This window comes from Patagioenas fasciata, chromosome 6, assembly GCF_037038585.1.
Source record: "Patagioenas fasciata isolate bPatFas1 chromosome 6, bPatFas1.hap1, whole genome shotgun sequence".
Lineage (NCBI taxonomy): Eukaryota > Metazoa > Chordata > Aves > Columbiformes > Columbidae > Patagioenas > Patagioenas fasciata.
The window spans coordinates 17,276,510-17,300,868 of record NC_092525.1 but is presented as its reverse complement, the minus strand read 5'-3'; the positions used below and the strand labels follow the sequence as shown (position 1 = coordinate 17,300,868).

Sequence of the window (24,359 nt, the reverse complement as noted above, 5' to 3'; positions counted from 1 at the left end):
TCCTATCACAAGCATGAACATTTTTTAGATAGAGACTACTGATGTTTTAATTTCTTAACTTTAATTTGTTATTCCTGAGCCCAAGCACGTGCAGCCCAAGCGAGCAGAACAGGAGGGACAAACCCCGTTCCCAAACCCCATCACCCCCAAACCCCACAGAGATGTGCAGGAGGCTGATGTGCAAAATTAGAATCATGGAATCACAGGATGGTTTGAGTTGAAGGGACCTTCCCAGCTCCCCCAGTGCCACCCCTGCCATGAGCAGGGACATCTTCACCAGCTCAGGTTGCTCAGAGCCCCGTGCAGCCTGGCCTTGAAAGTTCCAGCTCGATGGGAGGTTGCACAATCAAATCCGGTCTCTCCTGCTCCAAAAGCCAGGTTCAGCCCCGCCGACGCGCTTTCCAAAGAGATTGCGATAGGAGCAGCGTGTTCCCCAGGGACTGGGGCAGACCCAGCCCGCAGGGTGCCATGGCAGAGCATCCCCACGTCCCCACAGCCGGGGACCAGCCGGGTGTCCTGTGGGGTTTGCGGGGGAGCGGGGGCAGCGTCTGCCCTGGGAGGAGCAGGTTTGGCATCTGCAGAGACTCGTCTGCTGCCCGAGCGGGCCCAACGTGCCTCTGCACGCGGGGCTGGGTGCTTTGATGCTGCAAAGTGCCCGGGAGCACGTTTGTCTTCAGCTGATTAACGCTTAAGTTCAGGTTGCTGCCCGGGAGCCCACAGGAGCGCTTGTTAGACCAGATTAAGTTGGGTCTGAGTCTTGTTTTAGTACCAGACTCCTTGCTGTTGAACCTCAGGAGGACACAGGAACATTTGGAGTGCGATGGTTCAATGGCATCACACTGGAGTGCAAAAATACGCCAAGACCAAAACTCTTAGGAAAACTGTCAAAAGAGAACAAGCTCCTGCAAAAGCGCAAGCCACTTTTCCCCAAGTGTCAGCCAGCCCGGGAAGCATCGCCCTCTCGTGGGCTAAAGCAGCAGCTCGCCACTCATCCAGTTCTAATCGTGAGCTTAATTAACCACCGTTAATTAACTACATGTTGCCTTGCAGCACAGACTTCCCAGGCGCACAGCCCTCAATCCACCGTGGGGCCATTGCCTGACCGAAAAAGCAGCTTTTGCTGGGGATCCTGTCGCCCCAGCCGGTTTGCATCAGCCCTCGGGGGCACCCTGGGGCAGGTACTGGGCAGACTGGACCCATCTCCACACCTCTGCCCTGCAGCAGCATCTCCCCTTCCAGGCACGATGGAATTTGTTGTTCCTGCTATCCTTTTGATGAGTAACAAGCTTCATTTCTTTTCCTCCACTTCCTCTTAAAAAGGTCATTTTTATCTGCCACTCACAACTATTTTTGCAACCGCCAAATAAATAGTGACCATATGTTGGAAAAATGCGGCTGCAGCTGGCAGAGGCTGCAGGGCTCCAGCCACCCTGCTCCCGTGCAGCCGATGGACACAAGAATATTTTGTAATATTACACAAGAATATTATATTTTTGCCTCTGCAGCACTCTGCACTCTTCAACACTTACATAAAAAAAAAGAGCGAGTTGCACCAAGTGACCACACATGGGACCAGCCTTGTCACTCCAACGGGACTGGAAAACATAAAGCAACTTTTAACTTCGTATTTTCTCTATTAAACTTTTATTTTTCTTTTCACCAGGGGCTGGATAAAGACCCAGCATGAAGAGATCTCTTGGCTTTCCCTCCTTTTTTCCTGTCCCAGAGATTAAACACAGGCTGTCTCGTCTCTGTCTGAAGTCAGGACTGATTTCTTCAGATCTGCAGTGACACAAGCACATTTTTTTTTATACAAGCAGTTTTTCCTTTCTCCTCCAAACATGAATACATAGATATTTATAAATGTTTGTTATTATTAGTGTGCATTAGAAGGGTGTATCAAGCCTAGATCAGAGATCTAGATGACTATTAAAGAGTCTTTGCTTCAAGAGCTTACCTGCTTCCCACCTTTTGTCCCTTCAGAACGACCAGGGGGGATATGGGAACCAAATGACTTCCCCAAGGACAGGACAGGGATCAGCGGCCAGAACTGGATCAAGAAAAACCATGAAAATCTTCTCTGGAGCCAGGCCAGGGGTCCAACACCCCCAGCCCCTCATCCTGCCTCAGCCTTGTTCTTACCCCCCTTCTGAGCACAGACACACAGAGGAAGGTGACACAAAGCAAATAGACTGTTTTTGCAGTTCACTTTTCACACCTTACACCTGTATTTCAACCAAGGCCACCCCAAAATGTTTTATGTTAGTGGATTGTTTTGTTTTGCTCCTCTTATCCCATAGCAAAGTGTGTGAACATTATTTTTGGACGTGGGGCATCAGCAGCAGCCCACGCCCGTGTGATTTGGTGCGGTACCCAGGCTGTAATCCCGTCCACCACACTCGTTCATCTTTGCTCAACTCTCATTATTTCCTGTGTTCCAAGGTTTAGAGTTCAGCCAAGGGACAGACTGCAGTAACATAAACCTGGAAAGACAGCAGGTCTGGTCTCAGCGTGCACTTTGGCCATGCTAAAGCAAAGCCGGATTTCTGCCACGTGTTCGACGCAGCGGTTCCTTTCTCATCCCCGGGATGGCTGAGAAGATGCTGCAGCTCTGACACATCCCCAGCCTCCTGCCCTGCCCTGCCCAGGGACATGGGTTTCACTGTAAGAGCTGGGGAATCTTCTCCATCCGAATTGTGGAGAAGCTCCATGCTGGAGAAGAACAGTCAAATCACTCCCAGTTTTGACTTGGTGGCTCTACTGAGCTTATTCTTAACTAGAACTGCAGATAAAAACGCTCCTGCAAACAGCAGAGAGCAGGCTAGAGCTTGCTCCTGGTGAGGTGCTGCTGCAGGGCAGAGGTGGATGTCAGGTCTTTCAGGAACAGGGTGGTCCCAGCTACCTGGTGGGTTTAGCTCACTGCGCACAGAGTCCAGAGTAATATTTACACAAGGTACTTCCTAACTAAAACAGACAGATGTGCACAGCCAGCAGTCCAGAAAGGGTTTCTCTAGAGCAGAAGAGTAATCAAATTCTGCATAGACACGTGGGGAAGGAGAACTGGAGGTACGAGAGACAGCACAATGTAATTTATGAGGCAGACATCCCTCATCGCTCCTCTGTGCAGGGGTCAGACCTGTGACCATGTTCCACATCCAAGAGTGGTCCCCAATCCCCCAGCACTGTCCCTGCCCTGTTAACAGCAAACAATCCCTGATGGTCCCTGTTCCTGGCCAGTGTTCCCTCCCATGCTGCCAGCAGCCCACTCCATTCCAGCCAGCCTGGCACTGCGGTTTCTTGCATCCCCAGAGGAAAAACATATAATAAAAAAAATCAGTATCTTGGCCATTTTGTTGAATAGACTCTGCTAAAGGAGAAAAAGCAGGAAACAAATATTGCAGTTCAGCTCTCCCAGCCAGCTTCAGTGCAGAAAAGGACAGGGGGTTAACCCACGGAGAGATCTCTGGGGAGAGGGGACACCAGCACCCACGATGCTCAGGGAAGGTGGTCAGAGAGGTCCCTCAGTCCTTCCCAGCAGCAGAAAATGGATAAAGGGACAAGATGCACCAGCCACAGTGTCATTGGAGAAGAACCCAGAGTCCGGGCTCCTCTGGATTTGCTGCCTCTGTCAACCCACTGGTGTTCCAAAGAGCCAAACCCAACAATATGGTCTGGATCCTCTCCGTGCTTGTTTTCCCTCACTATTTCCCGTGTATTTCTTCCACAAAAGGAGGAGTATCTCACTAAAATCCCCATCACCAGGCTGGTGGACCCAGCCTTCCTTGGAAAAGGCTGTCCAAAAGGAGCGTGTGTGATAAATGACCCTGTCCCACGAGAAAACCAGATGATTTTACACCATACACATTACAAAAGCAACTAGCACCATACCACGGACTGCAAATATACAGCAGCCAAAAACTGCCTGATGGGGCTGTAACCCAGGCAGCACCCTGGGCCATTCTAAGGCTGCTTTGAGCAGTAGTGAATGCAACAAAAAACCATTAAACACCAAATATCCTTCTGTTACGCATGACTCACATTATGGACAAACACCAGCCGCACTTCAGCATCCTCTTTCTTGCGTGTAAAGGCTATTTTTTCACCTAAAAAAAAGGAACAGAACAAATCGATGCCTAGAATTATGCCTGTGGGAAAGAGTCATTTCTTACAGCCAATAGAAATATTTTCCATTTTCGAGCACATTCTGCCTCATCTTTCCAGATAATCAAGAAATCAGCCAATCACCCCGTTTCAGCTTGGCCAGCCAGTAAGGCATCTGACAGCAGAAAGAGCTGAAACAATTTGAGCACAGATACCCCATTATTTACTCATTTTCATCCCCTTCCCTTTTGCAGGCTTTGCTTTGTGGAAATGACATGCCAGGACTGCACAGGGACACTCCCTGTCACACTCACACCTTTTGCTATGCTGTGATTAGTTTTAAGCTGCCTTTAGCGTTTCCATTAGCTCTTGGATGCTTTTGACATACTTAATTTACGCCACAGAAACCGTAGAAGATGGCAGACGATGATTAAGATGTCCTTTTACTCTTCTAGAGTGCACCACGTACCTTGTAGCTATGGACCACGCATATAAAGCAACACTGCTATTATTCAGAGCTGTTTGCTACATTAATCCTGTGCCTGCTTTGCTCTGGCAAGAGGAATTAGAAAATAGCAATATTCTGGCGGCTTGTTTTTAAAATACACGTGTGGGTGGACACTCCAGCTACTGCTCACATTTTCTCTTGCAAGGCACAGAGAGCTGTTCGTGATTCTCCTCCCTGGTGTTTTATTTTGACACTGATTTTGTCGGCCAGACTCAAGAAGGAAGCTGCCTTGGGCCAGTCAACAAGTGTTGCATGGAAATTTAAAGTATTACTGATTGAGAAATGTTTGAATTTCTGGACTGCAGAGAGGAAACCTTGGAACAGCTTTGAAATTAAAGGTGCCATAATAATTTTTCCTCCAGTAAAGAAACAGAAGGCCTGCAGCGCTGTTATCTTTGTCCATTAAACCTCTTCTGACATCTTCTAGTCTGAATGTTGCTTAACGTCCTCCAGAATGAACTGCAATGATGTTTCTGAAAAATTTTTAACAGCTCTGCAGTAGTAGAAAGCAAGGATCTGATAATTTAGAGCAAAATTTGAGCCAAGCTTTAGATTTTGAGCCACAGATTTAAGGAAAATCTGTCTTAATGCTCCACTCAGTCCATGTTGCTTCCAACTTAAAGCAGCTGATGGTTGAGAAACTCAAAGCCAGGATTAAATTAGTGCTGGAAATACATACCTGGTTAGCCAGAGTTTGGAATCGCCAGTCCTTGGTAGCTCTTGAGACAGAGGACAGGAGTAAATGCAGTGACTTTGCCCAAAAAGCGTCAGCCTTCATCCAGGTCTCACAATTCATTCAGGACGTTACACAGAGAGTTTTTACCGTCGACTGCGTTCACCTCATGATCCTGGAAAGACATCATGGAGGTGTTAAGAGCAACTCAATAAGTTCTGTCAGTGTCTTCCATGACCTTGTCTCACCACATCTGAAATCGTGAAGAACACTTCAGGAAAACAGCAGGTTCTGGGATTGAATGAAATTTGACTGAATGAGAAAAAAATAGAGAGAAACAACAAACTTGAGAAATAGCGAGTTACCACCCAACCCGACAGATGCGAACAGTGTGTCAAGGTGTCTCCAAGTTGTAGAGTTTACAGGATGCAGAAATAGCTCCATAAAGAAACCCACGTTGTCACCTGAATGTCTTTTATCAGAATATCTTTTTTAAAATAATGAAAACCAAACACAGTGGATTCGTTCACTTTTTAAAACTGCACTCATTCAAAAAAGGCCAAAGCATTTACTTCTAACATATACTCCTTACACTACAAAACCCTTAAATCCTTAAAGAAAAATGATTATTCCTTTAATTCAGCAAAATGCTCCTACATGAGAAATAAAACCTAAGCATGTGTGCAACAAACTCCTCAAACATCTGCATGAGACATGTATTGCTTCAAGTAGGGTTTTAGCAAAAACTTACCCATTGGTCCCTAAAAATGATGGATTTTCAGCTTTCAGGGATCTTCTCTCACTAGACTGAGGGCCATAAACCCAGAGCTACGTTGTCACTCCAGAATAATGATGTTATCCCAAGGCCACTGGCTGTAGGAGCACAGGAGGGACGATGCCACCGTCTGTCCCCACACACAGACCCACCAGATCTGGGTTACGAGGAAGCAGATCCAAATAAAAGTTTTACAAAGGAATGTTCATTTAACATGACCGCTGTTTTTCAAGAATTAATGAGCATCCCCAAGCAATATGGTATTTTTCACTCTTACTAACTATAGTCATTCTCTACATGGCTCCCTGGAATACTCTGAAGATACTGAAATAGATTTCCCTTCTTATAAGAATGATGGATTGCACACATACACAAGTCATACTAGTTCAGTTTGGCAACAAATAAAATCACACAATTTATTCATACAGTTTTAACTTACAACACAATTGATCTTGCACACACAAAACACCGATTATTCCCACCCCAGCATCTCTGTCACCCCTGTGGTCCCATGGGACCTTCTCTCGTTGAATGTGCCAGCGATTCTGCCTGGTGCAGGAGGTACTGAGCCTCTTTTGTTCACATTAGTTGTTCCTCTTGCTCTGCCGGACCCCAGTTCTCGGTGATTTCTGTACCACATCCAAAGCAAATACCGCAGCGCTAATGACAAGCTCCAGAACATCTCGGCTGGGTGAATAATCGCAGCTACACACCGCCCTGCCTTCACATAGGCAGTGGGAGTTGCAGAGACATTATTAGGCCTCCTGACATTTGGAAAAGGCTTAAATATAAAATGTCTTATAGGGGTTTCAAAGGCTGCAGTGGAACCGAAATAGTCTTTGCAATAATAATTGCCAGATGCTAGAAACGACCCACAGAGCAGCATTTCATAACTGCTTGGGAATGAGAGAACAGAGGGCTCAAAACTCATGCACAGAGTTAGGGAGGAAAACGCAAGAGTTATTGCCAAGAGAAGCCATCTCATGGCTGTTTCAGTCAGTACTGAACGCTCATGTAAAACTTGCTTGGGTTTCTGAAATCATAATGAGCAAGATTTTCTGATGGATCAAGTGAGCTGGAACTGGGGCAAACAGGGAGCCGACTGACCCCTTACGTGTGTGTGAAAACAGCCTGAGGAGGTTGGAAAAGTGGCTCACGGACAGAGAGGAGACAGCGGAGCATCAGGAGCCAGCACTGACTGTAAGGATTGTTAAAATACGTGAGGTATTAACACGGACACAAACTTCATGGCTTTCTGTATCAGTCTGCAATGCACAAATAACAGCGAAAAGGCCCTTCTCTAGCATCTTACATAGAAAACAGCAGTTATTAATAGACAATAATGCTTGCAAGGTAAGAAAGGGAATGTACTTTCCAGCATCTCCTGTTCCATATTTTGTTCAACAATAAAATTGCTTTGCTAGAAAAGTGCTATAAAAAGCAGCAATTCCCCTCTCCCATGTCTCTTGCGTCAAGACTGTGTTGTTGTGTAAAAATCAAACCTACAGTGCAACACTGAAGTCCTGACAGTCTTCTGCTGGGACTAATACATAAAGGACACTACAACATAGGCTGAGAGCAAATACTTGCACTTATTTTCTTGAAATCTTTCTTCACCATGCACTGCAGATGAGGTTTATCATGCCAAAAAAACCCCGAACAAACAGAGGAAGACAAGAGACAGACTAAGCCCATGTCTCCAGTCTGTTCAGTTGTGCGAACTGTCTGCGAAAAGTTTCCGTCAGAGAGGAGTTTCCTTTAAACATGCAGCTTGCAGGTGTAGATGTTTCTTCTTGAAGCAGTGTTACCTGAACTGAGTTGTTGTAAGTCTCAAAACCCAGGTAACGTGGATGAAATAAGGGAAAAAAAAAAAAATCTAGGAGAACTCCAGGCAAAAGTAGCTTCAGCCACATGCAAAACCAGACTGACAGTCGAGAAGGAAAAGGTGAATTTTGAGAAAGAACAATTGCCAAGATAAGCAGCTCCGACATCACCTGGTACTTACAGCACCCTGCTCACCTTCCCGAAGGAGGCGGCTCGTGGTTAAGGACACCGAGAACCACCCCAGTTTGGAGCCAGAGCACGTGGAACCTCCGGCCTCAGGGAACAGGGGAAGTCAGAGTAAAGGGGGTAAAAAAAATCAATCAGCTCGATTATACACAGATATAGCTGGAATCACACACAGATGTCTCAGGAACTGCACAGCACACAGGAAAACTTAAATTCTAACACACAAAAACTGTGTCTTTGGTAGGCAAGCCAGTCTGTCTGCCAAGTACGTAAGCACCTGGAGCAGCATCCATGTTCATTTGCAGTACAGATGCAGCTTTGTTAAAGATTTGCCCTGGTCAATAGATTCCTGAAAACAATTTTTGAGGTATACACATTATTATAGACACTGTGATTTCTTTTGAGCTAATAGACTGGGAATACTTAAAAACCATGATGTACTCACAGGAATGGAGATGTTTCTGACTGACATTTTTCTCTTCTGTAAACTTCTGGCATTAAAAACTTCCTGTCACATGTAATTGCTGACATTCAACATTTATTGTTTAAAAAAAAATAAACATGCAGAAAGCCATTATCTTTAAAACCAACACATCATATAATCCAGCAGAGATTTTTGGGAAAAGCAGCAGCCCTCTAAGGCACGGATTCCTCTGAAGCCTCCAGCAGAAATGTCTTTTCTGTGGGAGTCCCTGCTCCAATTACACCACGCACCGGTGCGAGTCCAGCAAAAGTCAATCACATAACAGAGCACTTGCCTTGCAGTTTATCTTTCTTTTTCTGCTGCTTGGATTTCTTCCCATCCACCTGGAGACTGACGGTCCTCCTCTTCTCCAGATTCAGGAGCTCCTGGAAGAGCTCCTGCACATTGTAGTTCATCTTGGCTGAGGTCTCCATAAAGGAGCACTTCCACTTGCTGGCTAACGCTTGCCCCTCGCTGGCATCCAGCTCCCGCTGCGTCTCGTCACTTTTGTTACCCACCAACATGATGGGGATTTTCTGGATGTCCCCTTTAATCTGGCAGATCTGGTCGAAGATGGGCTGAAGATCCTCCATGGACTGCCTGCTGGTGACAGAGTAGACCAAGATGAAAGCGTGCCCTTTGGATATCGACAGCCGCTGCATGGCAGGGAACTGGTGGCTTCCCGTGGTGTCTGTGATCTGGAGGGTACAGATGCTCTTATCGCAGCTGATCACTTGCCGGTACGTATCTTCAATCGTGGGGATATAGGTTTCCCTGAAAGTCCCCCTCACAAAACGGAGGACCAAGGAGCTTTTGCCAACCCCTGCTGCTCCGAACACAACCACCCTGTAGTCGTTGCTTTGTTCAGGCATGTTTGCTGTGCTGCTAGTGAAGATTTTCACCGAAAGAGCCTGAGTTCTTCAAGTTTATGCAGAGGTGGCCTGTGGAGAACGGGGAGGGAGGCAAAAGGGAAAGAGAGGAGCAGGGAGAAAGACAAAGAAATCGTTACACTATCTCGGTAATTTCAGGGCACGTTATTGAAATAAGCATTTAAATAAGCCACTCCCCCTCCCATCCTTTTTTCTTGCGTTAAAGAGAAATAAACCACAATCCCTCTAAGACACACACCCTACGCACAATTTAACGCTAGGAGAAGAGCAAATGCCTCCACCTGTAGCCATCCGCTCCCCCGGCCGGCGAGACGGGGCTGAAACCGCCTCCCAGCAGCAGGGAAACCGTGCCCGCCGCCTCTTCGCTCCTTCTCCGGCCCCGGAACGCCCCGCTCCGCACCTCGGGCGCTCCCGGGGCCGCTGGGTCGCTCTCCATCCATCCATGCATCCATCCATCCATCCATGCATCCATCCATCCCTCCCTCCCTCCCCGGGCTCCAGCTGGGCTGCCCCTCCCAGCCTCTGCCCCTCCTGCCTTGAAAGCACCATAAACCCCAACCTCCTCCTCCTCCTTCTCCTACTAAAAAAAAAAAAAAAATAAAAAAGAATCCTCGTAAATAAATAAGCAGTCAACAACCTGAAACTGGCGATAAAGCCCAGTTTTGGTGCTCCATCCCGCTAATTCCGTGCTAATTACTCCGTCGCGCCCAGCACCTCCTCTGGTCCCCCAGCGCTGACAGCCCTTGCCGGCTCGCTCCCAGCCTGCACGCTCCCCGGCTCACATCCAGGAATTATTTTATTTCAAAACTTAAAACACGGGTCAGCTTTCCACCCCCACTGCACTTAAAATCGGCAGGGATGACATGGGATCTTTGGGCCCTTAAAGGTCCTCTGATTTGGCAAATAAAGAGTTACATTTCACTATCACAAGTCGCACTTCTCGTTTACGAGGAATTTCCCCGAACGCCATCTCTCCGCACACTCTCTTCGAAGGCAGAGCCGGAGCCTGACAGAACGCGGACACGTCCCCGCTGCCACCCCTCCAGAACGGCCCGGGGCCCAGAGAACCCTCGGAGGCCGCTCCCCTCCTGCCCCGGCTTCTCCTCATCCCGCTCCGCCCGAGCCGCCGCCACGGCGGGCAGGAGAGGGCGCCCGGCTGCCGCTCACAGCCCCGCCGAGGCGCAGCCCCCGCCCGCCCTCCCGCCGCAAAATGGCCGCCGGCCGTGGACGAAGAGAGCTGGGGAGCGATAACACGCGGGCTCAGGGCTGCCAGTCCCAGTCAGACCCCAGACCTGCTTCTCCAGAGCCTCCCAGCGGCCCCATGCACCCAGAGAGGGGCTACACTGACCTCCACCTCAGAGACTGAGCCTGGCTCATTAATTAGCTGTTTAATGTAGACATCTTAATTAGCAGCTGATGATGACAAACCGCCCCAGGAGCCCCACAGTGCATGTCTCTCTGTGCCAGGCACACTGGCAGGGGTCAGCTCTCCTCCCCAGCCCCTGGCCCCGGAGGTTGGGAAGGCTTGAGGGCACCAGCCTGGCAGCAAAGTTTCAACATTTGTGTGGTTGACAAGTGCCACTTGTTGAGCCCCAGTTCTCTGGGGACAGCCTGTCTTAGCTTGTTCTGACAGCAACATCACCCAGCATGACCATTAAAACCATCCCTGTCTCTCACTGTGACTAGGATGATGCATTGCCTGGATGAGAATTATCCTAATTTTTCCTCTAGAATGCTGTGGGTTTTTTCCTGAGTGTTAACTCCATCTTGGACCAGAGCTTCCACTTTTCACAATGAGGGTGGTGAGAGCCTGTCCCAGGTTGGCCAGGGAGGTGGTGGATGAACCATCCCTGGAGACATCCCAGGCCAGGCTGGACAGGGCTCTGAGCAACCTGAGCTGGTGAAGATGTCCCTGCTCATGGCAGAAACCCTTTTGCAAATCTTCATGCTTTTCTTATTATTAAACCACAGCAGGACAAACTGCAGCTGAAGGACCAAGTACACCTGCCTGAGGACCTCCCTGTGCCACCAACCTCAAGAAGGAATGGTGCAGAGCTCTTTCCCCCTTTACAGAAGTTGTAACTGAAAACATGGTTAAAGATGGTCATGTAGATGTTTCCCCTGATTCTGTGGGCCACAGGGCCTGATTTAGGGAATAACAGCTTTAAAAGGGGCAAATAAAATACTTCTGAAAGTCTACAGGAACATGGTTGTCCTCGGCACCTCCTGCAGACCTTCTGTCCACCCCAACCACGCACTTCTGCATGTCCCTTTGGTGGCACATCTTGGACAGCAAGCTCGTCTGCCCTGTCCCCTGCTCCTCCTGCACTCCCCGTGCAGACTGGCGGTGACTGTCTCTTTCACAGTCTAAACTCTCTAAGAAATAATTGCTTGTCCCAACACATGGTGCTTAATAACCCATGGTTTCCAAAGCCATAATTACATCCTAGTCACAGAAGGGCGATGCTGCTGCTCGCGGTCTGGCATTGAGCACACAAGGTTCTGGCTGGGGCACACTCAAGTCTGTAAACTGAAGAGTTAAATCTCTTTTGGGGACATTTGTCACAGCCCTTCCTGGAGATCTTGAAGCCGGGGAAGTTAAGGATCACTCCCTGGTGGGACATTGCTTTGCCACAGTCACATGAATGGATCCAGAACAGCCGGGAGCAGCCATAAAAGCCAAGAGGAGGAGGTTAAAGTAGCCTGGATTTGAATCCTGCTGATGTCTTAGAGAGTAATTAAATTAATGCAGTAACTGAAAGAGGAAAGACACACATAGCCTATATACTGGGAATGCAATTGCATTAAAAGTTAAAAGCTCTATAAATCTCCTGCTTGCACTTGCACAGGAGCTGGAGAATGATGTGCTTTCAGGTGGTCTCAGACAAATCCTGGAACAGAGAGAATATATCCAAAGAGGAGAAAATGTTGACAAAAGCATGATTTTAATTGCTAAAGCTAGCTTTCCCCTATCCCAAAATCCAGTTTGTGCAAGTGTCCAATACACCTGACCTGCTGCGTTGCTCAGAGCCCCGTCCAGCCTGGCCTGGGGTGTCTCCAGGGATGGGGCATCCACCACCTCTCTTCTCTTGCAGAAACATGCTGGTGTCAGCTCACCCTTTTCTCGAGGCTTCTGAGTAGCTTTCGTTCTTCCTGATGCTGGAGAAAGCTTATGCCCACACCAGTGCCCGCCTTACTGGACAAGAGCCCATCTTTGTGCTGAGCAGCGACTCAGGCAGAGCAGATGTAGCTTTGCTTGAGGAGGTGGTTTGTTCCATCACACCTTCTCCGTCACTGCAGTGGCAGCTGCGATCCCCCCAGAGCTCAGTGCTGCCAGGAAACTAAAGAATAACTGAGAATCTGCAGATAAGACAGAGACACTGGTGTTGCTGCTAATTAGCCACCCACAGCAGGTCCCACATCACCATCAGGGTGGCGTCTGATGAGTCCAGAATCTGTCAGCACAGGCATGTCCTTGCGTCGGGTTCTGATACTGCCCCTCATGCATTAGCAGGTGAATTTCAGACAGCTGAAGACAATGCTTCCCTTTCCGGATAGTCTCTCCTTGCTTTGATGAAAATACAAACAAACTGGAAGGGTTCTGATGGTGTTGAGAAGTTTTTCTGCCTGTTTCTCCTGGCCTGTTTGTGCTCGTTGTGCTTCCTCATCTTCCTGCTGTCACATCTCTGCTCATTTTAACCTACTAAAAATTAATGCATTTCATGAACCATTTATGCTTGGGGTCGTACCTGGATTATATACAACCTGGTCACATCCTGACTTCTGGCAGCCCCAGGTCTTTCCCACTGCACAAGGACGCTTGGATAGAAACCCCCTGGCTGTCCCACCCCCAGCATCACAGCATCTGTGCCCAAACCTGCATCTGCTGCAGCGATATCGTTCCCATTTGTGTTTATAACTTAGTTAAGTGCTTAAGCAATTTCTGTCTGTAGCCAAATCTCCCTGTGGCAGGTACAGCAGCACCTGAAGCGTTAGTGAGCACCTGTCAACAGAACATTTCTCAGTCCTCCCCCAAGCTTATTCCTCCAAAACCATTTCTGTTTTTTCAGGTTATCATTTCTTATTTCTCTGATGCTGCCTCACCGACTCCATGGTATTCCCCCATCTATTTTGAATCCACTTCTATCCTTACCAAGCAGCCTCGTAACGCCTGCCTCTGATCCCAGGCTGGAAAAAAAAAAAGGATCCTTGGACCTGTTTCATACAGCCCTGGATTTTTTTGTCCAACACAAAAAGCCCAGAGGATTTTCTCAAGGAGCTTCAATCTTAACATGAAGCCCTGTCAAGTCCTGTCATCATTCACTGTGTTATTTACCAGGGGAAAATGAAAGCAGATGCTCAGCTACCGGGCCAGCTGTTTCAGGCGCAGAAGTGAGTTATCTCCAAGTCAGCTGCCCATTCTCAGCTCAGCTGCACAGTGCATAAGCAGAACACTCAACTTTTGCAAGGTACTCAGAAACACTGCAAATAACGAGAACGATAACTGAGACCTTAAAAAAAAGCAACAGGAAGGCGCCCAGTTGCTCTGAGCTACTTTGAAAGCTCCTGTCTGAAATAATAATAATGACATACTGCTACTAAAAATAATGAAGAAAATTAAAACAGGAGAATAAAACACATCTCTTTAACAGTACATTAAGCAACATTGCTTCATGCTTAATACAAAGGGACAGAAATAAGTTCTACTAGACTGCACTTCTCTTACATAGGATAACCATTAATGCTGTATTTGCATCTGCTCAATCACAACTATGTGAAGAGCTAATGCTATCCAGGAGATTTTATCCTGTTGTTAATTAGTCACGTGAAGCCCAGTAATCCAAATTAATGGTGGTGAAAGTAAGACCTGTCAGTGGGACCTGAACCAGCAATTAATGGAAACGCCTCAGTGACATGTCCCCGAGTGATGGCAGTGAACGGAGGGTCCCGGAGCAGATGCCATCGCAGCTGGGCTGGGACGAGCAGAGGACTTTCCTCTTACCCTTGTCAGAGATGGAGAGGCAGAACGTGCCAACAGCTGCAGCCATAATAAGGTCTTGTATTTTATTTAAAACTCTGGATCTAAAGCCTGAAGTTCGTATTGATTTCCTATAATACTCTCTGACAAGGGAAAAACGGAAAGAGCTGTTGGCTTTTGTACGGTGTAATGTCAGGTGCTAAACGGGAAAGCAGACCCGTGTCAAAGCCATGTGCCAGGCACAGGGCAAAAACCTTCCAAAAATAAATCTGTCGCTGTTATTCCTTATTTTACCCCAATAAAAATACACTGTGTCTCATCTTTCAGAGCAGGTGTGACAGTCATTTATAACAAGAACTGGAGCAGATGTGAGTCGCAGTCCCCAGCTCTGTACATCTCATCTCCTACGGTTCAGTCTCCTGCAATTCTTTCCCCAGCAATAGAGCCAATGCTCTATTTTCATCATAACGAAATCCCACACAATAGCCTTAAGCTACAGAATTTGTGGTGGGAGACGGGAACATGTTTCAGTGTCTCACAAAATATTAATTATCTGGGGACTGCTGGGAGTGGATTGAAAAGGACAAGAAGAAAACAGCAGCACTTCCATCTCACCAGTGTTCATCAGCACCATTGGAGACTGAGGACAGTCTCAGACCAGGAGACCAAACCCTGTCACAAGTTGCTTCTTCCATTTTTAAGCTGGGAAACATGAGCCAGATCCATCCCACAAGCCTTGCTGCCAGAGCCTGTGGCCAGCAGGGACAGAATCATGGGAGGGCTTGTGTTGAAGGGACCTTTCCAGCTCCCCCAGTGCCACCCCTGCCATGAGCAGGGACATCTTCACCAGCTCAGGTTGCTCAGAGCCCCATCCAGCCTGGCCTGGGATGTCTCCAGGAATGGGGCATCCACCACCTCTCTGGCCAACCTGGGACAGGCTCTCACCACCCTCAGGGCCAACAATGTGTTCCTCATGTCCACCCTGAATCTCCCTCCTTTAGTTTAAAACCATCACCCCTTGTCATGCATGCAGTGAGACACAGCCGCCTGACCTGCCATCATTTTTGTCACCCTTCCCTGAGCCTGTCCCAGAGCTAACGTACCCTGCCAGAGGGATGGGCATCCCCAGTACCTCCCCGAACATCACTGCAGAATCACAGCACAGACTTCTCGTGGCAGCTCCTTGCTTTGCTCTTCAGTCACAAACCAGCTTTAGAGAGGAGAAAAAAAAAAAAAACACAAACAACACGACTCTGGGCCCAGATCTCTAAGAAAATGCAGAAAGTGGTCCAATGAGAAAAACTTCTCCAACCAAAGACCCTTTGCTGACCTCAAAAACTGTGGTCCCCGGCTCACCCACAGAAATCTATTATAACCCATTTCCCTTCTGCTGAAGTCGGCAGCTCATGGCAGCACCATACAGCCTTCTAAAGAAACTCTCAGGTTTCTCCCATTCCTCTCCAGTCCTCACCATGTCCCTGCCCAGTGGCACAGACCCACAAAGCTCCTGGGACAGCTCTGACCCTGAGCAGCTCCTTGGAGCTGATAGGAACTTCTGCACATCAGCAAATTCCCACATTTTTAGAGGTAAGGGATTTATTTTGTATTTTCATGTCTGAAAGCCGTGTTCTGTGGCAGCAGAGGGCAGCCAAGCCCTGCCAGGGCAGAGCTCTCCCCAGCCAGCAAAAAGCCAGAACAAGTAACCTGGGAGGAGAAACCGTGTGGGCGGGTGGCAGTGGTTTTACACTTATTTAAAATTCATGAATTTGCTCTTTTGAAATTTGTTAGATCCAGAAAGTGCTGTACTGCTTCTAGTTCATCTTCAAGCAGCCCCCATTCCTCACTGGGGCAGAGAAGCTGCAGCAGAAATGGAGCCACGGGCTCTGCCTAAAACTTGACAGCCCAGTTTCCCTCATTATCTCATGTGCCATTGTATTGAGGCAGCCCCAATTGCAACGGGAACTTCAAGCTGTCGGTATCAAAATCAATCTGTTGTCATCAAATTTTCAATCATTTTCCCCAGCAACAAGTTGTGCAACTTGCAACCGCCCAAAGTAAGAGACCAAATAAAAGCAAACGAGATCACAGCACAAGAGCTACGGTTCTTCGGTCAGTGAAGCAGGCCAACCACAAATCCACAATATTGTATATTTTATTTAAATTAACAAAACTACACGTTTTCCAGGTTGCTTAAAGCATTCTGTAAAAACTGAACTCAACCTAAACAAAAAAAGGATATAGCTTAATAAGACCCAGGAACTACTTCTCAAACATATGAGTAGGGCTTAGGAATTAAGAAATAAAAAACCACACACACGCACGCACACATACATGCGTCCCGTAAACAAATGGTTAGTTTTGACACAAAATTTGGTTTTAAAGCTGCAGTTCCCCATCTGTAAGGAGCCTTTACAAAATGCAACGCTATACTAAGCTGTAAAAGAAACCACGGACACATCTATCGGAACAACATAAATATCACATAAGAACCCAATGTAAAAAGCACGTCAAAGTTGCAAAGTCGAGCACTCAGCCAGGAACATGCTGGCGTTATGATGATGTGCATTAATTTAATTCACTTTGTAATGGAACAACTACTACAAGTAGGAACACTGCTTTACCTACTAGTATTTGTTTTCCTTATGTTGACTGCTTACATGTTGAAGGTGCAGTCCCAGCGCTTATTCCACATACAGTAAGTGTGCACACTCCTTTTTCTCATTTTGCCTTTTTTTTTCCTTTTAAACTACATTTCCTTTCAGTACAGGGGCATTATCATCCCATTTTACAAAAACAAAACAAACTAAACTTATAAAAGATGATTAGTCTTCCAGTACAAGTATCCAAAAAAATCACCCAAAGCCGACTTCTTGAGTGGTGCTCAGCACTTTTTCTGTGCCACAGGGACTTTGCACGCTCAGACACAGCAGCACATGAGGGACATCACCGGGAGCGATGCGTTCAGTGTTCCTCAGCTCCGAAACCACATCCCAGTGGGGCTGAACAGAACAATGAACAGTATTATCTTATTTTAATAGTAGCTCCAATTAAAAACAGAGCACTTCAATCGGAGACCCATTTGATGGAGCACAAATTGGGGTTCCCAGCAACCAAAAGGATTCATGATTACCTACGGGGAAGGAAAAGTGAGAGGCAAAGCAAGTTGGTGCTGGATTTGGTTATGAACGTGTCTGCAGTGGTGCCGGGGGTGGCTGGAGCTGAGTGGAGCCGCAGCCCATGCACAGAGCGGGGTGGATGTGCAGGGTGCACAGGGCAGCACCAGGGACGAGCTGTTTGCTGGGAGGGGAATTGCGACAGACCAGCACTTACCGGTGCAAACTGGAGCCCGAACTCATACGCAAACCAGAACATGATGGCAAAGCCAGCATGCAATGGGCTTTAATTGACTGTCACAATCCATACATTGGCTAGAGATGGACTAAGGTTTCACAGGTGACCTCACTTCTGATATTTCCCAATTATACTTCCATTTTGCAGCCTTAGTACTCTAACAACTGATGTGAAGTTTTAAGAATCCAAGGATATAGTGTTCTCTTTCCCAGGACGGTGTTTCTACCAGTACCTGCGATGCCTGTCAGAGGCTTGGGAAGCTGCCCCTCTTCCCTCATCTGGAAGGGACCTCCAAAGATCATCTAATCACACTCTGTGATCCTGTGATCTCTCACCCTTCCTCAACAGACACCAGTAGCACATTCTTTATCTTTTAGGTACTAAACTGGGAAGTTATGTGTTAGGGGCAGTTAACAGACATTTAGTAGTGTCAGATGATGAGGCTCTCTGGATCCTCCAGGTTTCCCTTGGGCAGCAAAGACCCTTCTGGCCACGCTTCATTAACACTTCTCTTAACTGGTCCCCATCATGGTCCAGTTTACGCCTCCTTCCCATGTCAGTTCTCATTCCTCTTGCGCTGCCAGCAATCTCACAGCGTGGGGGCGAGCAACCTCACCGTCTGCTTTTGCTTCAAAAAGCAAATATCCACGTTAGTGCCAGGACAAGCAGATGTTTTCAAGCCTGATAATCCCTGGGAGGATCCAGCTCTGCCAAGCATTCCCCATCCCGGCAATGCAAGGAGCGGGACTGCCTGGGCACCGAGAACACAGTGTCCCTCCCACGGCCTTTCTGCTCTGCCCACGGCACGTGGGCAGCATGAAAATGAATGAGCCGTAACAAAAGGGTCAGACGGAGTAAGACAAGAGGGCGAGAGAGCCAAAGGGGCTGAGAATAGGTAGGATCTGGTTGCGGCATCGCCGGGACCTCGGGACAGGAGCATCCCTTTCCCCTGCAACGCGGCACCCAGATTTTTATTCCCTTACATTTAACATACAGCTGTAAAACACACTGACTAAGCACACTGCTGCTTTTACTAAAATCTTATATATTACAAACTGTCTACTCCCTTCCCCAGCTGTGCTTCATTCAAGTGACAGAGGTTTGCTGCAGGGCTGTACTAAAGACCTCAAACAAGGTTCAATACAGTTATAGATGGAATTAAATGATTTTACAATGAGGCTTTAGTTCCCATCTTAACCAACACCTTGCTTAAAGTTGCACACAAAAAAATGAGAAGTACTGAATATGTGCTCATGGGCTGAGCTTCCTGCACGGCCTTCATGCACAGGCACACGGCAGCCAAAGAAAGCCCGCCCCACACCAGCTCTGGCCCCTCCTGACCTCCCAATGGGCGACTTTGCAACCTTAACGCTTTTTTTCTAGCGGGTTTTTACGTGCTCAAGTGTAACACGATATACATATCCCTCCCCCCCCAGGAATAACTACACCATATTAAAGAGTTTACAAACGTTCTGCTTGGCGTCACCGCTCCATGACAATACTCGGGGTGCTGGAGGAGCGGGTGCGGTTGGCGAGGTCTCCTCCTGGGCAGCCTCGTGCTGTCCCCTGCTGTCACCCCACACCGGGTCCTGGCTGAGCCTCCTCCACGTCACTCCTGAGCCTCCTTGCGAGCCAGCTTGTAGACCTCAGTGGGGCCATCCACGTGGGTGATGGTGGTGGTCAGCTGCAGCTCTTCCCCGCTGTTGACTCCCAGGTCACCTGAGAAACAAAAGTGACATTGTCAAATATTCTATTGTGAGCCCAGGCTGACAATCAGAAAGCAAAAGACCGGTTTTATTCCCTCCAGGCTTTCAGGAGCTACCTGAGCCATGGACCACACAACATTTCTATGAATGCTTTACTTTAAAGTTATCTAAATCCAAACATACTGGCAAAGGATGATTTCTGTGCTACTGAAGGCTACAGAATCCAACAGCTCTGCCATTCTCCACATGCCCAGATTTCTATGTTCTCCCTTCCTTGTTCCTCCGTTCAAGCTACACACTTACAGCTGGGCAATGCTAAAAAGTACAAGAAACACCTAGAAGGTTTAAAACAGTCTTGGCTTAATACTCAAAGCTGTCTTAACCTAGTTAGCAATTTAAATGTCCACCAAGAAAAACAAACCATCCTTTGCATAACATTTCAAGGTTCTGAGCAACCTGAGCTGGTGAAGATGTCCCTGCTTATGGCAGAGGTGGCACTGGAGGAGCTGGGAAGGTCTTCCAACCCAAACCACCCTGTGATTCTATGATTCTATTCTATTAACACAGAATTTTGGAAAAAAATTTTTAAAAGGCACAAAAGGTATCACCCACTTTATACCACTTTCTTCCCATGACAGCCTCCAGCTCATTTAGAGGCATTTACCATTCGACTGGTCTTCCCCATAATTCTTGTGCGACGGTGCGTACAGGAACATCAGGGCAAAGACGTAGAGGTTCCACATGCCGTAGATGCCGGTGAAGAAGGCGCTGTTCACCTGGATTGTGATGTCCCCCCACTTCCAGTGGCCCTCAGTCACCTGCCCACGAGAAAGCAGACACGTGCAGGCCAGTCAGCAAGACCAAATTCTGTACAAATACATAAGTGACCCTCAAAGCACTGACTTAGAGTAAATCAATAAGAACAGTGTCAATTCAACAGGTTGGAGTAAATGGAGAACAACGGCTTCAGTGATGCGGTGAAGAAAGGCGAGGATTCTCCTCTTTAGTCTCGATCTCCAGGAAAAAATGGTCCTTACAAAATGATCGCACCAGGATTTCTTTAACTTTGATTCATCATTCTTAAACATGACAAAATCTCTCATCTTGTGCAATGTGTTGCTGCCGTAACTGATGTGTTCAGCAAAGATTGCGACATCAAGGGCAGTACCTAGGAGACAACTAGTTAATCTGAAAACAGACTTCTATAAATAGAGCTTTTATGGAAGGAAAACCAGCATGAATAATGCGAGGAGCTGATGTGCTGAATACCTGCTTGCTGCTTCTGCCTTACAAGAGGGGCCAAGGCTGACAGCATCGGCCTTAGACATGCAGATATTTGTCAAGATTTAAGAAAATATCATCAATATTAATATTACTTGAAGATAGCAGACAGATCGCACTGAAATGCCGTCTGTCTGTTAAAGAAAAAAACAAAGGGGAAAGGCAAAAGCTAAAGTAGCTTATAAGGAATAGCTGAACAAGATAATTTGCTTTATGCCCATACACAGTGATGGTCATTTAATGGCCAGTGATGAAATGAATTGCCAAGTGACATCCCTCAAATCAGCGCTTCAGGCTAACACATTTTTAAGAGCAAAAATCATCTGCTGCTGTATTTTGCATTGGGACCCAGCATGTATCCCAAAGCATAAGTGGTGCAGTGAGGGACAAACTGCTCCTGCACCCAAAATTAGGTAATATTGGGACTTGCTAGGCTGCACCCAGGGCTCTCCCAAAGCTATGAGCTGCCTCTGCTTAGGAACAACCAGAAATGACACATTTAAGTGGCGATATGAGCTCATTTGTACAGAGATTGCATCGGGGCTCACAATAAATAGGTACAGAGGCTGTTGGAAACAGCAGCATTGGAAAGTCAGCCCAGGGAGGATTGAATTCTGTTATTTCTCTGCGGGCGGATAAAGCCACCGGATTTTTTCAATGCGAACAGAACATTTTCCTCTCGCTGAGTTCTCAGAAATGACTAAAGTGTGTTGGCTGATATTTCAAACAGCAGAGCCCTAAACCTCACCCTGAGCCAAAGGCCTTTGTCAAGGCTTCAGCCTGAGCAATTTGATGGCAGTGCTTCAAATAAATGAAAACAACTTCTTGAAAAGCAACTTCTTATCTAATCTGCTTATAATGGGCATGTCTTATCTGAACAGCAAGATGTCAGTGGTGAGGGAACTGAGCCTCATCAAATGGCCTCAAGTTGCACCAGGGGAGGTTGAGGTTGAATCTGGGGAACAATTTCTTCCCCAAAAGGCTGCTGGGCATTGGAACAGGCTGCCCAGGGCAGTGGTGGAGTCACAGTCCCTGGAGGGGTTGAACAGAGAGAGATGAGGTTCTCAGAGACACGGGTCAGTGCCAGGGCTGGGAGAACAGGTGGACTTGATGATCTTGAGGGCCTGTTCCAATCAAAATTATTGTACGATTCTATGATCACTCACCTGGCTGACGATGAAGAAGATGACGGTCATTGCTGCACAAGCCAGGGTGATGAGCATCAGGAACTTGAACCTAAAAATCAGTCCCTGTTTAGACAGAAATGTCACTGGTCACACCAACTGAATCCACAAAACCCATTTGTTTTTTAGCATATACAGGACACAAGTATAAAAACAAAATTAAAGAAAAAAAAAGGCAAAGGAAAAAAAGGGGCCAACCCACGAAACCCCAAAGCAAAACAACCTCCACCCACTCCTGCCCCGTGTCTGCGACATATTCTCCGCTCCCCACACATCTGCGTCTCTCCGGGATGCTGCAGCGGGGTGGGCACGTCTGGACAGCTCTGCCTTTCCACTGCATCTGTTTTTGGGACCAATTTACCACCAGATAACATGGCAGAGGAGGCAGGTCGGTGTCAGCCGTGGGTTTCAGCCTGATTGCTCACAGCTGTTGTAAACCCACCATCTGTGAGGCTCATGGGGCTGAGCAGGACGAGTTGGCTTGTCCATAGAGCAGGCACCGGTACCAGCCTCATCCTCACCTCCTGGCTCTGTCTGCAAAATGCAGCAATTCCCAGCGCTCGTCAAAATCATGCTGGCTATCACAGAAAAATGTACATTATAAAACAAACTATAGCTCAAGCTCCCTTGGCTGGGAATCCGACCGCATACCATACTTGCTTTCACTAGTTTTACATTTTTACTTACAAATTCTTTTCGGTTTGTTTTGTGTGTGTTGTTTTTTTTAACCTGTTTCTGGAATTTTGGTGGAAATGTCAGTGTCTGCGTAATGACTGTGCCACACTGTGACAACAAATGACTATTAATTTAACTCTTCCAGACCAGATTCACGCTTGCCAGATGTTTGTGTGAAGAGCACGACCCCAGCAGCTCTGCAATACGAGCTGAAGTCCTGCGCCTGTTGCTAAAGTAAAATGTGGAAAAAAAATGCTCAATATTTTGTTCACATTCTCTCAAGTGTGATTTTCTAGTTTTATGCGCATTCCTGATGGGTGATACTGCACTTGTTCAAGTCAGAAGTGACCATCACTTAACAGAACAACATTAGCGATAAATATTTACACGTCCATGGAAACAACACTTGAAGCGAGCTCGTGTTTTGCAGCAGTTAAAGACGACTAAGACAGAAACGAGATAAAAAATTATGGGCTAAAAATTGAGATAATGGGCTGAACACGTCACATTTTGATCCTAGCAGGACAGTTTCCCTCCTCCAACTCGGTTAGGAAGAGACAACCCATAAATCTGAATTCACAACATGGAAAAACAGGATGGTCTTAAGAATACTTTCCATTAGAGACAATCATTAATAAGGAGAAACAGAGGCACAAGGAGGTGATGGGCTTACACCCCCACAGTAATTTAAATGGTAATTTGGCCATTTTCTTCTATCCTCCAATACTGTTCAGTAAGCTGGGAGATCACAACTACTGATCAGAAAGGAGAGGTTCCTTATATACCCTTCCGGCAGTTTAAAATAATTCAGAGGGACTAAAAACCCAATAAAGAAGAAACTTCATGACCAGCAAATAAAAAATCTTGAGGCGATCTGAGCAACACAAGAAAGCCAATAAAAATCAGATGTCCCAATTCAGGACCATATGGATAGAGAAGGTCTCAATATAGACTTTAAGGTCAAAAATGCATTTTAAAAATACAGAATCTGTGCAGCAAGGAGGGACGTTACCTCGTAATGAAGGCGGCGAGCCTTGCTCATGGCTGGGAGGCTTGACTGCTTCCCACTGATGTTTCTGAACACTTGGAAGACCATAAAACACAGGAAGAGAAAATAGAGACACAAGCAGATTCCTGCGACGATAATAAAGGCCATCTGGGCAGTGTAGGTTAAGAAAAAATGGTACGTGCTAAACAGAAATAACAGCGAACATTATCAAGGCAATTCACATATTTTAATATTGTCTTAAAGATCATAATTAAACTTGTAGCAGGCAGTGATGGCTCAGGACGGCAGCCTGCCCGGAAGCTCTGCACAGCACTGAGGAGGGACAACCCATCAAAATGCCTGCCCCTCCGAAATCTCCTGGGATTTGGGAAGACATTGCCAACCAGCAGTCTTCAGGGAGGCTCCTACACTGGAGCTTGATGCTGCCGAAGGTGAAATAATCGCATTAGCTTATCTCAGCCCGGTAATCCCAATTAATGGCAGTGAAAGTAAGACCTGCCAGTGGGACCTGAACCAGCAATCCATGGAAAGGCCTCAGCGACGTGTCCCCGAGTGATGGCAGTGAATGGAGAGTCCTGGAGTAGATGCCATTGCAACTGGGGCCAAGGGAGAAAGTTAAGTGGGTGCTGCTGGGACAGCACGGGCCCTGGGGCTACAGTGATGACACCCAGGACGTAAATCCCTCATGTTTTCCCCCAAATCTCAGACATCTTGTACAGAGGTTCAGTTCTCCAGTGACTTCCCAGGCACAGTCC

General features: G+C 47.2%; 2 protein-coding genes across 10 annotated transcripts in view; both read right to left on the bottom strand.

Annotated features, from left to right (window-relative positions):
* Window positions 1-204: 204 nt before the first annotated feature.
* Window positions 205-10,554, bottom strand: DIRAS3 (DIRAS family GTPase 3). 9 transcript variants are annotated; one of them, XR_011739691.1, is made up of 6 exons: window positions 9,702-9,890; window positions 8,513-9,471; window positions 6,034-6,214; window positions 5,289-5,457; window positions 1,958-4,103; window positions 205-1,782 (listed from the first exon to the last, which is right to left on the bottom strand). XR_011739691.1 is itself a non-coding variant. In XM_065842177.2 (2 exons), the coding sequence occupies exon 2, from the start codon at window positions 9,400-9,402 to the stop codon at window positions 8,806-8,808; it is 597 nt and encodes a 198-aa protein (XP_065698249.1). In that variant the 5' UTR covers window positions 9,403-9,471; window positions 9,702-9,890; the 3' UTR covers window positions 6,443-8,805. The 9 variants fall into 9 exon arrangements, 1 of the variants encoding a protein (XP_065698249.1); XR_010651706.2 differs by having other exon boundaries at window positions 205-2,050; window positions 4,039-4,103; XR_011739692.1 differs by having other exon boundaries at window positions 4,039-4,103.
* Window positions 10,555-16,534: 5,980 nt separating this feature from the next.
* The window catches only part of WLS (Wnt ligand secretion mediator), a 35,071-nt gene continuing 27,246 nt past the window's right edge, over window positions 16,535-24,359 (bottom strand). The window contains exons 9-12 of the mRNA XM_065841909.2: window positions 23,608-23,751; window positions 21,903-21,986; window positions 20,120-20,273; window positions 16,535-19,468 (exon numbers count right to left, since the gene is read on the bottom strand). Coding sequence (XP_065697981.1) covers window positions 19,359-19,468; window positions 20,120-20,273; window positions 21,903-21,986; window positions 23,608-23,751 — 492 coding nt within the window. The 3' untranslated portion in view covers window positions 16,535-19,358. The remainder of the gene's footprint in view (window positions 19,469-20,119; window positions 20,274-21,902; window positions 21,987-23,607; window positions 23,752-24,359) is intronic.

Excerpts from the sequence above, each read along its gene's own strand:
- DIRAS3 (XM_065842177.2), bottom strand. The coding sequence starts at position 9,402 with ATGCCTGAACAAAGCAACGACTACAGGGTGGTTGTGTTCGGAGCAGCA.